The sequence below is a fragment of the Oryza glaberrima genome, chromosome 5 (assembly GCF_000147395.1).
Source record: "Oryza glaberrima chromosome 5, OglaRS2, whole genome shotgun sequence".
Taxonomy (NCBI): domain Eukaryota; kingdom Viridiplantae; phylum Streptophyta; class Magnoliopsida; order Poales; family Poaceae; genus Oryza; species Oryza glaberrima.
In genome coordinates, this window is record NC_068330.1 from 1,118,539 (window position 1) to 1,135,554 (window position 17,016).

General features: G+C 40.7%; 3 protein-coding genes across 3 annotated transcripts; 1 reads left to right on the forward strand and 2 right to left on the reverse strand.

Moving 5' to 3' along the window:
• The first annotated feature begins 808 nt into the window (after positions 1-808).
• On the forward strand, positions 809-4,918 carry LOC127773272 (tetraspanin-3). The gene is made up of 2 exons (XM_052299312.1): positions 809-1,566; positions 4,229-4,918. The coding sequence occupies exons 1-2, from the start codon at positions 1,033-1,035 to the stop codon at positions 4,577-4,579; spliced, it is 885 nt and encodes a 294-aa protein (XP_052155272.1). The 5' UTR covers positions 809-1,032; the 3' UTR covers positions 4,580-4,918.
• Positions 4,919-5,482: 564 nt separating this feature from the next.
• On the reverse strand, positions 5,483-8,224 carry LOC127773273 (NADH dehydrogenase [ubiquinone] 1 beta subcomplex subunit 2). Its single transcript, XM_052299313.1, has 4 exons — positions 8,024-8,224; positions 6,658-6,703; positions 6,519-6,581; positions 5,483-5,792 (listed from the first exon to the last, which is right to left on the reverse strand). The coding sequence occupies exons 1-4, from the start codon at positions 8,128-8,130 to the stop codon at positions 5,763-5,765; spliced, it is 246 nt and encodes an 81-aa protein (XP_052155273.1). The 5' UTR covers positions 8,131-8,224; the 3' UTR covers positions 5,483-5,762.
• Positions 8,225-12,460: 4,236 nt separating this feature from the next.
• On the reverse strand, positions 12,461-13,627 carry LOC127774621 (LOB domain-containing protein 1-like). The gene is made up of 2 exons (XM_052300901.1): positions 13,344-13,627; positions 12,461-13,255 (listed from the first exon to the last, which is right to left on the reverse strand). Exons 1-2 carry the CDS (start codon positions 13,587-13,589, stop codon positions 12,857-12,859), a joined length of 645 nt encoding a protein of 214 aa, XP_052156861.1. The 5' UTR covers positions 13,590-13,627; the 3' UTR covers positions 12,461-12,856.
• Between the last annotated feature and the right edge of the window lie 3,389 nt (positions 13,628-17,016).

A 17,016-nucleotide genomic window follows, 5' to 3' on the forward strand; every position in this document is an offset into this window, starting at 1 on the left:
GTGGCTGTGAACTGTGATTCGTTTTCAATATTGCAAAGCAGTGGAATCAATCACTTTCACCAGTGAAAACCTGATACGATTAGTACGAGTAGCAGCAAAGGAAGTACGTAGATTGGACGCCCAAGCCGTATAAAGTCAAAAGGCAACCGAGCAATTCTCCCACCTGCTATACTATCCCTGTTTACAAACACTCCGTATTTAATTAACGTTTTAGACATGATTTAGTTTAAATTTTAAAGCTTAACCACTAATAACTTATAAAAAAATCATATGCATAAAAGGTAATATCACAATGTTATAGAACCATTACATTTTATAAACTTAGTCATAGTTTTAAAATCTTGATATAATCGTGACCTGGGTAGTTACTAGCTTTTTTTTTGGAATCAGTTACAGAGGTTAAACATAGGTCCATAAGTTAATGCATTCATGGCAAATTGTTTTCAAGTGTTATGCGATATACTAAATGTGAGCGGTTGTATGTACATGGTGACTTTGTTAATATTAAAAATATTCCAGCATAATCTCTGGGAGGTATTTATTCGGATGACTCGAAATGTATCGTTACAGTCATACAGATATACTCATTCTACTATGATCTACGTGCGTACGCCTAGAGACGTGTTCATATCTTTATTGCGTTTTGGAAAAAAAAATCTTACTCTAAACGTGAAATATAATACTCCTACATTTAGGACGGAAGAAATTACACGAAATAAATTAGAGTACGTATACACGTATACGTATTCCTACTGCCGACGTCGACGTATAATACGCCCCACTCCCACACTCTCTCTCCGCGCTTCTGTTGCTGCTGCCGCTGGAGCTGAAGCTGCAGCTGCTCCTCTCGCTAAAAACCAACCCCCCAACCGCCTCTCCCCTCTCCTCTCCTCTCCCCCTCGCATTTGCAGTTGCAGAGCAAGAAGCAGAGAGAGAAGAAGAGGAAGCAGAGGAGGAGGAGTCCAAGAATTGAAGCAGGAGAAGAGGAGGTGGTGGTTTGATTCAAGAAGAAGGAGAAGAGCAAGAGCAAGGATGTTGCGAGGAGGGACGAGCTTGCTGGGGATCGTCAACTTCGTGACGTTCCTGATCTCGATCCCGATCCTGGGGGGAGGAATCTGGCTGGCGTCGAGGGCCAACTCCACCGACTGCATCCGCTTCCTGCAGTGGCCGATCATCGCCATCGGGCTCGCCGTCATGGTGGTGTCCCTCATGGGGTTCGCGGGGGCGTGCTACCGCCAGACGTGGCTGCTCCGCCTCTACCTCTTCGCCATGTTCTTCATCGTCGTCGCCCTCCTCTTCTTCATCGTCTTCGCCTTCGCCGTCACCGACCGCGGCGACGGCCAGGTGGTGATGAACCGGCGGTTCCTCGAGTACCAGCTCTCCGACTACAACGGATGGCTCCGCGACCGCGTCGCCGACCCCGCCTACTGGGCCACCATCAGCGCCTGCCTCCGCGACGGCCGCGCCTGCGCCGCCATGCGCCGCTTCGCCCGCGACCCCAACACCGGCATGCTCGTCCCCGAGACCCCCTCCATGTTCTACGCCCGCGACCTCTCCCCCATCCAGGTCACCACCACAATCTCTCTCCCTCTCTCTCTCTCTCTCTCTCTCTCTTGATTCGTCAGTTCTTGAGGAGATTGACTGCTGCTGCTTCTGATGCGATTCGGATTTTGGAAGTTGGCGTAGTTGTGACGCGCTCAGAGAGGGGGGAAAGGAAACTGACTTCTTTTTTGATTTGTTCCTGTTTGGTCCAAATGAACTGAATTAATAAGGAGCTAAAAATAGCGGAGAATCGATGTGTTTTTAGGCGTTCTGGAGTTGAAAGGTTGGATTCTTGGTGAGTTTTGGATGGATTAGATGGGCATTAGCAGTTTATCCATTGCCAACTACAGGTCAGTGTAGAAAAGGCTGGGATTTTGTGGCACAAAAATAAGAGAGGATTAGGGAAAGATTTGCATTTTTATAGAGCTCTATTCATCAATTAGGGGAAAGATTTGCATTTTTGGGTTCGGTCTTGATTGGATTATTGGTTCAATTTGAAGGAAGGGAACAACCACCTATACTGTTTTCTGATTTCTTGTTGTAAAGTTTGGTTAGGATATTCCCAGTTATCACTGCATGGTACCCATGTGGATCTCAAGATGTGCTGCTTTGCTTACCACTTTCATCAGCAGCCCCCCTTTTGCTTAGCAAGTCATATGGCCCTTTAAAATATTTTTGTTCCTGCATCAGCTTGCACCTTCGAGAAATTGTTAATCCTGCAACCTTTTGCTTGCCCATGATTTGGCCAAAGCAGCAAGAAAATCACAAACCTTTAGCCGCACCCGTCCTTCGATTCCACCGGATAACTTTCTTCAAAAGCAATCTTTTTTCTTGCTTTAATAGTTTATTGAACTGCTTCAAATTGCAAGGAATTTTGTCTAAATTCCATGCGGCGCGCCCTAAGTACATCCTATTTAGGGTGATTCAGACTTCAAATCTTGAATGATTAACTCCCTCAAAGCAATCTTTGAAGTGTGTACAACTCCCTCAAAGCAGTGTCCTTTTTTATGGAGCAAGTTGGTACCTCCAACTCCAGGCTACGCACCAAAAGAAACCTATGTGACAAGAATTGACTGCCTGGTCGATTTGAGTCTTTGTCTATGTCGTTTATTTTTTTTCCCCTTAGGTGGCCTTGCTGGTGCAATTGCTAAGACCAAATAATACTAAGACGTTTCAGAGTTGCCACTATTGCAGTGGTAAGAAGTAGAATCTGCAATATGCTGTGATGCTGAGGACAAGGTCATTTTCCTATTTTTCTCTCTCTTCTTTTCTGGATACCAAAAGACAAGGTGGACCACAGCATTAGCATGATTGAAGGGATCACGGCCTCTCGCTTCTTACCCAACACAACAAAATGCGATCAGGACAGCTAAAAGCCGGTTGCTAGGTGCCTCATTTGAGAGTTGGAATTGGACCATGGAAGCCTTGCCTTGTTTGTCCTTTATATTCTCGTTGCTGTCTTCTGTAACTGCCAGTCTTTTTTTTTTTTTTTGGCTACAATTTCACAGATCACATGAAAAAAAAAACCCATTTCTCTTGTAGTCTTTCACCGGAGACTGTACTGTACTGGTATGCTATGGATTGCATAAATATTCTAATACATATTAGCTGTTGCCCATGTCTTTATAGGCCTACTTTGATGGAGCCAAGAAATTTATATAGTTTAATGTGCATGGGTACATACTTTGTACTTTGTAGGACATATCCTGACCATGAAAGCATTCAAAGTTGGTTCGTGGTTTCCCTTAATTTAGAGTCGGATTGCTTTGTTTTCCCTTTTCATGTAGACATATGCATGTTTGATCTCTAATCGAACTGGCACCATCAATTTTGTGTTGAATATAGGATATCTTTTTATGTATTCGGTTATATTTGTGTTTGTTGCTGTCGACAAGACTTGGCAGTCTAAGGTGATGGAAAATGGATAATTGCTCCCCAAATTTGTACATACTGTCCCAATCTATGGGGTACTTTAAAATGCTCAGTTTGTGTTGTTAAGCTAGTGCTATTGTAGTTCTATTCATTTCAATTTATGTTGGATGTAAAGCTACCTGTAGATAAATTATACTAGTTCTTCCATATCTAAAAAAATGTTACTCCCTCCATCCCAAAAAAAGACAAACCATGGGTTTCCGTGTCCAACTTTGACGGTCCGTCTTATATGAAATTTTTTTATAATTCGTATTTTCATTGTTGTTAGATGATAAAACATGATTAATATTTTATGCGTGACTTGTCTTTTTAATTTTTTTCATAATTTTTTTAAATAAGACGGACGGTCAAACGTTGGGCACGGAAATTAGGGTTTGTCTTTTTTTGGGACGGAGGGAGTATGTACTAGTCAAATTTTTTAAGTGCACATTTACACCAGTTGTCCCCATGAACAAGTTGCAAGAACTTAAATTCTAACGCTGAATATTTCTGGTTAATGATGTTGATTTGGGTTCTGATCAACAAAATGTTCCTTTTTGTGTGTGTGTTTGGGGGGGGGGGGGGGATTTCCAGGAGTGAATTACAGTCAATGAACTATGATGTTTTGCTTGTAAAACTACATTCTGTAAATATGCATTTTGTTGTCTTGTCACTTCCTTTCATGTCCATTAGGATAGTAAAACCATAGGAGCGAAGTTCTGAATATCTAGTTTGGATTATATGCTAACACCATTTCATGACTTGACATTTGCAGTCTGGATGCTGCAAGCCACCAACATCGTGTGCATACAACTATGTTAACGAAACGTTCTGGACCGCAAACCCTGGCGTTCCGACCGTCGTGAACGATGTGGACTGCAGCAAGTGGAGCAATGACCAGCAGACGCTTTGCTTCCAGTGTGACTCCTGCAAGGCAGGCGTCCTCGCTGGCATCAAGAAGAGCTGGCGTAAGGTTGCCATCCTCAACATCGTCGTGCTGATCATCCTCGTCATCGTGTATGTTGCTGGCTGTGCCGCTTTCCGCAACGCCAGGAGGATCGAAAACGACGAGCCGTTTGGTATGGCAAGGATGACCAAGACTCAACCTAGCAGGTTCCAGTTCTGAGATAGTGAAGAACTGGGAGCCTTTGCCCCTTTGCCTGTACAAAAAGACCACAATTGGTGGTGCTAAGGCTCTGTCTGAATCTCTTATATATTATTTACTGGAATGTGGAATCAGCTACACTTTGGGTGGTGAAAAAGGAAAGTAGTTCTTGTTTCAGAATGTTCAGTCTGGTTTGGTTTTGTGCTTGCTATAGTGTTTAGGGTTAGGTCTGTTGTGTACTGGGTACAAGATGAGATCTGCAAGAAACAAGAGTAGTTCCCTCATTTAGCAATGTATTGTGCTGTACCATTGGAGATTTTGATTTGGCATAATCTTAGATGAATATGTTATCATCATGTACATGATGAATGTATTGCTCTGTAGTTCCTTCTCTCTCTCTCTCTCTCTCTCTCTCTTACTTTGTTTCCATTATTAAAAATTAATATGGTTGACCATGTTATGATGATTGCTGATCAGGTATTACGCAATATGATGATCTTAGATCGTCTAACAACTGCACAGTTATGTTCTTTGTTTTCTGATGGAACAATTTTTTTTTCTTCTGTATAACAACATAGACATGGTTGAGGCATCGATGTGACACCGGGTATAATAAAAAACTTCCCTACTATTGTGGGCTACAGTGTTGTGATCCAGCGACAGATGAATCTTCAGTGTTATGAACCACCTGCTTCAGTCATTTGTTGTAAGTTGTAACCATGAACGAATACTATGTGCTGCGGCATTCTATGGAGAAAATTCCCTCTATGGATTCTACTACCTCCGTCCCAAAATAACCAATTCTGGCTATGCATCTGGACAAGGGTATGCTCAGGCGCATAGCAGGAATTGCATTCTTGTCGGGAGGGAAGTAGTAGGTAAAAGGAAAATGGGTATCAACTGGAATTTGTAACAGCTGTAAAATGATCACAAGAAGCAACAACATTTTTTTAGATAATGGATTAAAAACCCAGCCTCTACATCCAAAAGGATGTACACAGCCTAATAAGCAACAACATACATGGGTTTTCCATCGAGGGAGGCTATCTCAAAAGCAAAATACATAACCAGTTTGCCTTAAACAGTTGCCAACAACATGAACCCATCTTAATAAAATTAATAGTGTGAAACTTTATTATCTTCGAGGATTTCATCGCAACAACCAAAGCAGCGAGTCTCCCTCAGCCGCCTAGAAGCAGTTGATTTAGTGAGACGATGATGTTGATGATGATCCCTGCGCAAAACAATTACAAATCCGTTACTTCTCTGATTTAAAGACACAGGATCAGGTTATCACTACAGACTGGGCATTGGACATTGTCAAGCAGTGAAGCAGGCATTGCTAGCAGAAGTCAAAGATAAAGGCCCTATCGATAATCAATATGCTTGGGCATTTCACATGTCAAACCAAGCAGAACATCACTACAGTTCAGGATTACCTCATCTGATCCATTTGGTAGCTCCATGAAGTTCCATCACGCACAAAAACCAGTACCACATTTACATGTAACTGATACCCCACTAACTGATGGTAGATTTTCTCTTTTGCCCCATAGTTAAGTGGCGTTTGCTCACTAGGCAGTAGGCACACCCCAAGCTAATGACAACGAGGTCCCCGGGTCAAATGTCCACATGTCATACATACATATGTGGCAAAACCGCAGAAGAACAAATGCCATCCACTTATACGTGGCAAAATTGCAAATCTGACGTTTTTGTGACTAGTGGTCAAGAGGTGCCTACAAATGTTACAGGGCACAGAGATACACAAGAATGCAAAATTTTAGCTATTTTCCATTATTCATCCCCTTGCAGTTTTCACATTCTCGATTATCAAAAACAAAAAAAAAAGAAAGAAAGAAAGAATAACCAAGCACCACAGCCCCATGGGTTTCATATTGACAAAAGGAAGTTCAAACATGGACTAGTATGCCACAGTACAAACGGGCCAGAAGGTTACCTCATGCTCATGCCCATGACCATGTGAGTGATCATCATGACCATCCCAAGGATGACGCATGCCCTGAAAACATTATTATTTATTAAAAAGAGATGAATCAACACAACTCAAGATCGAGGAAATCGAAAGATTATATTACCAAGAGAACAGCACCGTCCTGCTTAGCCCTGTAGAAAACCCAAAACCTGTACAGACAAGACTTGGGTTATAAATGTAAACAAGTAGAAAATCCATGATATTAGAAAATCTTAGTCATAAGCAAACATCTGTAACTGTTCATAATTGGATATGCTTGAAATGACAGGAAAAAAAATGGAATTAAAGACAAATTTGGTTACTGTCTTGCAATGAAAGGTAGGTTACGGGTTACCTTTTTAAAATGTAAATTAAAACAAAATGCAAGCAAGTGTGTTAACAATGAGATTTCTATACTCATGCTGCCATGATAAGCTATTCAAGCAGAAGCTTAACAGTAGGCTGCAAATGAGCAAATGACTTCATCGAGAAGCATAAGAAAATGTCTGGCGAAGAATAGAGTGGACAAAAGAACTAAGGACAACACTATCATGCATCTTTGTAGATTGATTTTATTATAAAGTTGTGACATTCAGGCAGGACGGTACCCTCCAGTAGACCCTTGACTGGGCATGGAGCTCATATCAGATTTGCTTAATAATTATAAGTGCTTGGTTGTTTTAGTTGCCAGTGATTAGTATTAGTTGGCGATGGGTTTAATAGTACAAATCATTTATTCTCAGAGGATGTTTTTCCCCCTGAAGTGATGTTTAATGACGACCTCAAGGTGACATAGTAGTTTGTCCAAATCTCAAAGCTAGTCCCGTTTCACAAATCACAATGGATACAATGGAGATACAAACAAGAATAATTAGCCATATGGTTGGTTTTCCTTATCGTGCCTAATGCTTTCTTATTCATGTGTTGTGAATAAAGGTTGCAAAACGATGAAATAACAAAACATTGGTTTGAACCAAAGGCGTTTCAAGCTAGCCAAATACTGTGATTCTTCCCAGAGTTGTGAAAAAAATGCATGGATGAAAAAGGTGGTTAAAAGCTAGCTAAAAGGAGTCTAAAATTTGCTACAGCATAATATTGTGATTCATAACCAAACTCCCGGAGAGCCTAAATCGTGAAATCAATAATGATATGCTGCCGCTGCCGCTGCCGTTGCCTATCCAAGAAGAAGGAGCGCGAGCACCGTTGATATCGATGACTATTCTACTCCATGAGGAAATCTTCCGATACAAAGATGAGTCCCATATGGACCAAACGAGAGGATTTGAGAGATCCCCAAATTGAGTAAACGTTTAACTGCAATCGAATTCCTCTCTAATATAACTAATCGATCGCGCACAAGCAGTAGTTGAGCAGTAGAACGAACGAATCTAGGGTCTGGTAGAGGAGGGACGGATCTCATCCGGTCGGCGAGGATGCAGGCCCAGATTTGGGGGGGAAATGGGCGAGCGAGGGATGCGTGCGGTGCGTACCACATGACGGCGCAGAGGCCCTTGCCGGCGACGGTGTGCCAGCGCTTGTTGTGGGGGATGGTGTACCCCTTGTACGTCGTGCCGCCGCCGTGCCCACCGCCGCCCATCGCCGCCGCTCCTCTCGCCGCCGGCCACGCGCTTTCTCTCTCTTCTCCTCGGATTCGGCTGCGTCTGCGTCACTGCGTGTGGGGGTGGCTGGGTGGGTGGGTGGGTGACTCACCTTGGCTCACTAGTGGGCCGGAAATTAAGGCCTACTAGTGAATTGTCCTGGCGGCCCATTATTCGTGGTCCTTTTCAACCATTTGGGCCGTGGGGTTTTCAGCCTAGTTAGTTTGAGGAACTTTTTTTTTTATTTTTCACATTTTTTAATTAAAATATTTACAACAATAATTTAGGCCTCTAGACGCCCTCTAGAAAGGCGATTTTTAAACGTGATACGCCTAGATTTATAAATTTTCAAAACGAAAAAAATATTTTTGTAAATATTTATTTAAAAAAGTGTAAAAATTTTAAAAAAATCTTAGTTTGAGTATACTAGTAACAGAAAAAAGAGATGGGGTGTTTGGACACAAATTGTGTGCTCCCTCCATTTCAAATTACCTGTTGGTCTAGGCTTATCACAAATCAAACATTTTAATATTTAACCATCAATTTCTATATAGTTATGATTTAGCATCATAAGATTTATATTTTATATCCACCGTGTGAAATACTTTCATATAATATATATTGTTAAGCAAAACGGATTTCTAAAATTTAATGGTCAAAGATAGATATGTTTGATTTAGGACAAATGTAAAACAACAAATAGTCCTATATGAATTGAAATCCTTCATATATATTTTTTCGCAAAATTCCATAGAAACAAAAGAGCCCATTAATTATACCAGTCCAGTGGGAAATCAAATCATCATTGGTCGGTCCAGAGTTCACACAAGCTCACTAAAGATTCTTTCTAGAATGCCATATGATTGTGAAGAGCTTGCTTGCCTACCAGTTATCACTCTGCAACTCCAAAAGTTGAGAAGAAATAATGATAAGACATATGAATCAATTATTCAAACAATGCATGCCAGTTAGAATGCAGTGAGCCCAGCACAAGCAATGCAGATTAACCACATGTCCAAACCTCTTAACTAACTATTGTCATGTAGAAAAATCAAGCTCTTTCTTCTCCAAACCCCAATCAAAGCACATGATTCCAGTTAAGAGAGAAGAGATTGGATCAGAGAAAGGACTGGCCCCCATGTGGTGTTAATAAGAAGAAAAGCAGTGTGCATTTGACATTCAGCAATCCAGTTAGGTTTAGTTTATGACATGAGATAGATGTGTTCTTTCTCCAGTTCAAACACATTTCTTTGATCTTATGCTGAAACGTGATCCCCTCATGATCAGCAATTTCTTTGTTGTTTAGCGATACGTGTTACATCTGGGTCAAAGGATGGAAGAAGCTCCCTATGAACGGACACTGACTCCAGTTGACGTTTTTGGCTACTGATTGTTCAGCAATGGTCAGAGATTATGTCCATGTCCCCTCTTGCATCAACAAATCTCCCCCAAATTTTGGTGACAAAGTGTTATTTTGAACTGGAGGAACTGGATATAAATGTCGACAAAGGTTCATACGAATTGTGAATTTGTGCATGCATGGAAAGAAAATGTCGGCAGCTAGCTGCCCTGCTCATTTGGTTGGTTGACAGAGCAGAAAAAATTCAGTCAGTGGCAGAACTTCAGAGTTGCAGATCATGCATAGACAGTGCTAGCTTCCACTAATGTATGACATGTTCAGACATCAAATTAGTTGTAGTAATTAACTCAGCAGCATCACAAAGAGTACGTAAAAAGAATAAGAAAATGCCATGAAACACATGTTAATTAGTGGCATCCGACAATACACCGTACAATATTGTACTCGTTTTTGCGTCAAGTCCCACAGTAGCTGTTGCCAACATTTTCAAGGATTCTTCTGCATGCCAAATTAATTAACTAAACAATTGGGATCAGTGCAAAGCTGGCTGTATTTCATTTCAGCTCGACCAACGCTAGACACATTTACAAATCAAACCTAATTAAGCTAGGAGTTCACAATGCATATGTCTGTATTCCACATTTGATGAGCAATAGGTTGGATCATGTGGCATGTACATTGCTCTAGTTTGGCATTGGGTTTGGAGCCATTTGCATCTGGTCTAGATAAGGTAGTTATTTAGGTTGCCACTCTTGTTGCCTTCTTCTCATTTCTGTTGGAAAGAAAAATTAACTTGGAAATCCCTAATGCAAGATGATTAGACAGACAACTAGGAAAATTGAGGAGATGAACATTTTTCATGCAGATATATATGTAATTAACCTAGATGGTAGAGTAGATCTGTAGAGTAGAGTAGTTAGATCCATGTACTTTAACCTGCCACTTGTGTTGCTGAGGAATTTTTTCATCTACTAGGTAAACCTAAGTTAGGTCAATGTACAATGCACATATATCTCCTCTCTACTAAGCTACTTCATGCATGTTGTCATGAATGCGTGTTTGATAGTAGTTTAACTTGTTTTCTTCCTAATAATTTTTGTCATTAGATGATGCAAACTAGTGCATGTTGCAGATATTTCATCTCTTGGGAGTTGCCTAAGACATACTAGAAGCTAGAAAACAAGGGGAAAAAGTTACTAATGCCACGTCAAGTATGGAGAATATAATGCATGCATATGTACTGAAACTTAAATTAATTTGATCAGTATTTGGCCGGCACGCTTCGTATAAATACATTTCAAATTTTAAACACCGTACGATCGAGGGCAACTAGTCAATCAACTGGGATTATAGATTTGACGTCGTTTTGAAATACATGTACTCCAGTTGTTGCTTGCATACGGCATGAATATGCCACTCGTATAATTTTTAATTAATTAATTCGTTTAATTAATTACTGCATTGTGCCTGACCTACCAATCATTAGTAAGATGCATCGATCACTTCTGCATCAGACCATATATATGAACAGGAATAAATAGTAGCGTGGTAGCTAGGGTCGTTATAGTTGAGTTTTGTTTACACTGTCAAGTGTCCAATGCACAGATCGATTAGTCTTTTATTCATAATTAAATAATATTCCATTTGCTTATAATCTTATTCTATAAGCCAGATGAGATAAGCATATAAACCAGAGAACACTTCATGATTGGCTAACTGGACTCAAGTTAATTCAGCACATGGTTCAGCTTTGAGTTGAACTCTTTTGCACCGTGCCACTAATTCAAATTAATATGAATATTTTAGAATTCAACTTAGAATTTAGTTAAGCCTCGTTGGAGAGAAGCAGCAGATATACAGTTAAGTCAGAGGATCCCATTTCCGTGACAGAATGAAGTTGAATTTAACCTGCCCATATGAACAGAATGAAGCTAACACTTTCAAAATTGGATATAGAAATACAAAGTTATATTTATCATAGTCTTATTTTTACTATGTTTCTTTAATAAAATAGTTCTTCAATTTGATAAATAAGAAAAGGTTGCTGGTATTACAAGGCAATTTAGCCCCTTTTGATTTAATTGTTATTAAAATATTAAACTGATAATTATCAAGCCGTAAGGGACCTGGAATCATGATTAAGAAACATAAATATTTTACTTGGTGCGGATCGAGTCTCATTTTTTTTCTCATAAAATGAATTTCTAATTTTGTAACTAATTAACAGATCGATGCAAAGTTATACTCGGCTTAGAGTCTCATTTTTTTAAGTTTCTTAGATCTTTGATAAGTTTAATATTCTGAATTAATCGATCAATTTTAATTTTATCTTTGTTAGACTCAATTTTAATTTTGAAATCCTAATTTGAAAGTTTGCAATTGTGAATGCCATGAATTCTTCTGTTAGTCCAAAATGTTATTATTCGACCGCCTAGATGCATGGATGATCTTATTTACCACTTTTTTTCTTCGATAACGTGGGAATTCAATTATTCATGCTATACTATAATAGTCATTACAGGTATAGATAAAAAAATATAGTAGACTTTCTTAACCGTCTTCTTTTGTGGTGACCATCGATTGAAATGCGGGTCATCTTTCATCCCTTTTGATTATACATAGACCAGAAAATTGCTATACTTCTTGTGGTGAAGCATCATGAGACTGAACTTAACACTCAAGAAACTGATGGTGGTCAAATTTAATTCCTAGTTCTACTAATACTTCCATGGTTACCAAGAAATTATCTCCTTTTTTTGGACTTTGAAAATCTCTCCCTTTGTGGAAAGTTACATGATATATGAAATGCATTGATGCCTAACAACATGTACAGAAGGGAATTAAGGACATCATTTTCACAAACGACGTAGTCAAGCAAAGAACAACTTAATTATTCAACTAGCTATATCTATCCATGACTTGTAGCATCAAAATTGGTCAATACTTTTAACTTCTTGTTGCAGCTTCAACATGCTGGAACTTTTATTCCACAAGATCCATTGTTTTTCATGACCAAAGTACAACTTAGTAGCCTAATCTAGCAATTTATTTTCCTTAGCTTACTGTTCTTTGAAACACCAACTTAACAAAGTATATATTTCTTCAAGTATTGCACCCTAGTTAACCCTTTGGTTAACTTGCATTTGGTAACATATATATTACATCAAGTAATTAAACTTTAATTACATGCATATATATATACTATATATATCTCACATATATATAAATATGACTCTATACTAATTGACATATCCCAACCACCTTGTAGCACTTAAGTACTAATTGGATCAGTTTGATTAATTAAGTAGTTAATTATTTCTTCGTGGGATTAATTAACGCCGAATGCCAGCTAGCTCGCCGCGAGCTCATGTCCAGAGCGGCTCGTCGACCCAGCCGATGGGGCTCGCTTGCATGGCGGCGGCGCCGGCACCGTCGACGACGTAGAGCGCGTCGACGGGCACGGCGGGGGAGGCGGCGCCGCCGACGGCGGCGCAGTAGGCGGCGGCGGCGGCGGTGGTGGTGGGGTGCTGGGGCGGCGCGGCGGCGGCCATCTCCATGCAGAGGAGCGCGACGAGGTGGGCGTGCTGGGCGCGGGCGCCGGCGAGCTCGGCGTGGGCGCGCGCCAGCTGCGCCTTGAGGTCGTTGACCTGCTTCTGCAGCTGGCAGATGGCCCCCGCGCAGCCGTACACCGGGTCCCGGATCCGCGCGTTCGCCTCGTACACCATGCTGCTCACCGCGTCCGCCCGCTGCTCCTCCGGCAACTCCTGCAACCACGACGGCGACATTAACGGCGAGCTCGCCATGGCCGCAACACCGAGCACACGATCGAGTTAGCTAGCTAGAGCTGCTTGCCTGCAGGAGCTTGATGATGTTGCTGGCGCCGAAGACGCGGTGCGCGGTGGTGAACTTGTGCGGCTCGGTGGGCGGGAAGTACGGCGCCAGCACGCAGCGGTCGACGCAGCGGCGGCGCAGGATCTTGCACGCGGCGCACGGGCTGAGCACCACCGTCGTCGCAGCCAACTGCGGCGGCGGCGACGTCGGCGTCGGGGAAGGAGGCGCCGTGGCGACGGTGCAGGCCGTGTCGCTCGACGAGCCCATCTTGATCAGCCTTGTAGCTAGCTGATGATTAATTGCTGGGTTTGTGGGGAGTTAAGTGGATTTGTGGCCATTGATGTGGTATATATAGAGAAGAGAGAGTGTGAGAGTGGCAGCGCTTAGCTGGGTAAGCAAGCTGCTATTGGAAGTGAAGCTGACTGTTTAAACCTAATGTTGGTAGGAATGGATGTTTGGACCTGTCATTAACTTGCTATAGTGCCATTAATTGGTTGACTGGTTGGCACTTATCAGCTCTGACAGTTATTTGAAGTGTCTGCCTGAAAATTAGACAGTGGATCTCTGTATATATTTGATCTTGATTGTTAGGGGAAAAAGATTGATAAGTACAACATAACATATACTGTATTGAAGATAGTGGATCAAAATAAATTACAATTGTCGATGCTTGATATATATTTATCGTGTATATATTAGAAGGGTTTAATTACTTCTCAATTACCTTATTTTTATCTAAATTTCAGTCTTGTTTCCTACGTATAACCCTAACCCACTCTATCCTTCTTTTCTCATGGTTCGTTTTGTACACACGTTATACACCACCACAATGCCTCCCCCTACCCTCACCCCTAACCTCCATCTGCCTATCCACGCACCGCCGCTCTTTGCCTCGTTGGCGTGTCTCAGGCTCTCGGCATCAACGAGGCTCGCAGGACGCACCCACCTAGCTACCTACCTCATACCGCTTTATCCCTACTATACTATTGTGGCCGTAGCGCTCCTCTCTTCTTCTCTGGTGCGGCATCTCTCCTCTTCCGTCTCTAGCGACTTACACACCAGTGGATATGCCATCACTACTCCTTGCCTCCTAACCATTTCAATGAGGTTCCCCGCTACTCGACAGTTCACCGCTCTACTAGCTCTTAGCTCACACCATCGTCAAGGTGGTGCAATCGCCGCCACACTACCCACCAAATCCACCGCCTATTATTGATACATCTTCCACCTCACACATGACCTCTCTATAAAGACGCTCCCTCCACCAACCCCTCTCCTCCAAACCCTGGGGACCTAATTCGATACGTTTTTCATGGTTCAATTAATGTCAGCGTTGCACACATGGATGCGGCATGCTGCCATCAGCGATATCTTCTCTCCTTCTAGCTTGCCCTCCCCTCTCCTCTTTTGGTTGGAGGTTTTGAAAGACCATGGGTCATCCCATGGATAACTCTCGGCTTCTACCACTACTAAAATATAATTGTGCGTTCAGAATTATAGATAAATTAAATTTAGTTGATATATTTTGAGACGGTAAGTAATACATGGAGTATAATTTTACCGCCTTCCAAATATTTTATAACAAAAATTAACGGCCGGCCGGCCATGTCGATTTCTTAATAAACGATTTTAACTTTTTTTTTTTTACCAGAAAGGGCTTGTAACGGTCATGTGAAAGATATGGTAACATTATTAGTTAAAAATGCAGCTTGTGTCCCACGTACGTACGTACGTAATCTATGTTGATGTACGTATGTACTTACGTACGCGCCTGTACGTGACGCAGTTGGCACATTCATGCATTTAATTATAGATCAATTTCTCTCTCCTTGACATAGAGCAAATGCACTATATATATATATTCCCCCTATATAATAATATATTAGCAGCTTTGCAATACATATTTTTCACATGACAAATCTTAGTACTAATTTCACATGTGAAATAATGAACAACGTTTTGTGATTTGATTGTACCATCCATTAAATAAACTTCATATTGATCTATTTGAAAATTAATCCTGCAGATGAGAGTGATCGACAACATGGACATATTTGAAAAAAATAAGGGAATTGGTTAACTACTGAAATTGACACGTGCATGGATTTAAAATGAAAAGTTAGATATGTGTCGTATATTAGATGCATAAGAGAAAGTTAGAGTTGCTGGGCTTATATATTAGGAGGTAGTACATGCACACATGGGTATATATGTTCGGTAGTAAAACATGTACCTATATCATGTGCATGAGGCTAAATCTCTCGAATCCTTTTAGATGTGTGCGAGATGCCACGCGGATGTGTGCACGTGAGTGCGGTGTAAAAATTAGAGATGCACTTGATAATTTAGTGGTAAGAAGTGTGTACATTGTGATTTCAGCCTGAGATCACGTGTTCAATCTTCAACACCCTCACAATTTCTTCTTAAAAAAATGTTTGGAGGTACATCTCTCCCTCCAAATTCTCTCTCTGTTTTTTTTTTTGCGTTATGAAAATTAAAAGTCCTGAAAGGAGTTGAGTATAAACTTGAAAGAGGTATAAAGAATTTTCACTTGTATGTGCATGTGTATATTTGGTAGAAAATTGGAAAGGCAGGTAGGGATATTTTCAATTTGTCTCATCTATTATATATTACTATAAGATTATATATTAATATATAGTACCAATCATCATTATTGCCAATATACTACGATATTGGGCACGGCACGTAAGCATGCTGCAGACCACAAAAACATTAGAGCCTATCCTAGTAGAGATTAAGCAATTATTTCGCCATAGAAATTAACCAACACATATACATCGATCAGCTTGCAAATAATAATAATTTAGCATGCATCATGTGTATTGGCAAGGTAGTTGTAGTGGAATCCCGTCGTGTATATATAGACCACCACTACGACTAATGCACGATGATATAAATTTCGCCTGCGTATTGATTTCTTTTCTTGAAGCTGCATGCGAATTTCTAAAGTAGAAATAATTGTATTTGCATCGCCGTGTGGACTTTACATGTTACAACAACAATACGCTTTTACTCTAATCATCATCATCATCGATCATATCATCTCCCAAATCAAACCATGCATGCATGGTGCATCTGGCCCTTTTGATTACAACTCCCTTCGTCCTAAAAAGTTAACGACGTCCTACATTATTTTGGGACGGAAGAGAGTACGTACCAGTGCTTTCGCAGTCAAATCAATAGTTGCACTAAAAGGTCTGGGAGAGTAATTATGTTTGTGCCGATATAATTTGCCGCGGAAGGATAAAGTGAAAATTGATTCTAAAATTGAGATTGAATGATTCAAAATTGTCTTTTACTTTGAAGTCATGAAATTAGCAACTTTTTATTGTTCAAAATTTATCAAAAAAAAAGAAACTTCTTCACCTACTTAGGTCCTATTTGTTTAGACTTATAAGCCAACTTATAAGCCGAAAAGTCTAAGCCTAAATAAACAAGCAGCTTATTCGTTTGGCTTTTTTTTTTAAAGCCATAAGCCACTCTAACACTATTAAGCCAAAAGCTAGGTTGGAGAAGCTTTTTTTTGCTTATGTGAGATAGATGTATAACTCCATCACTAAACTTAGGACATTAAATCCATCGACTTATAAATCATATAAGCCAATAAGCTGACTTAAAACTTAAAAGTCTAAGCCAATAACTTTAAGCCTAAACAAAGAGGGCCTTAATAATC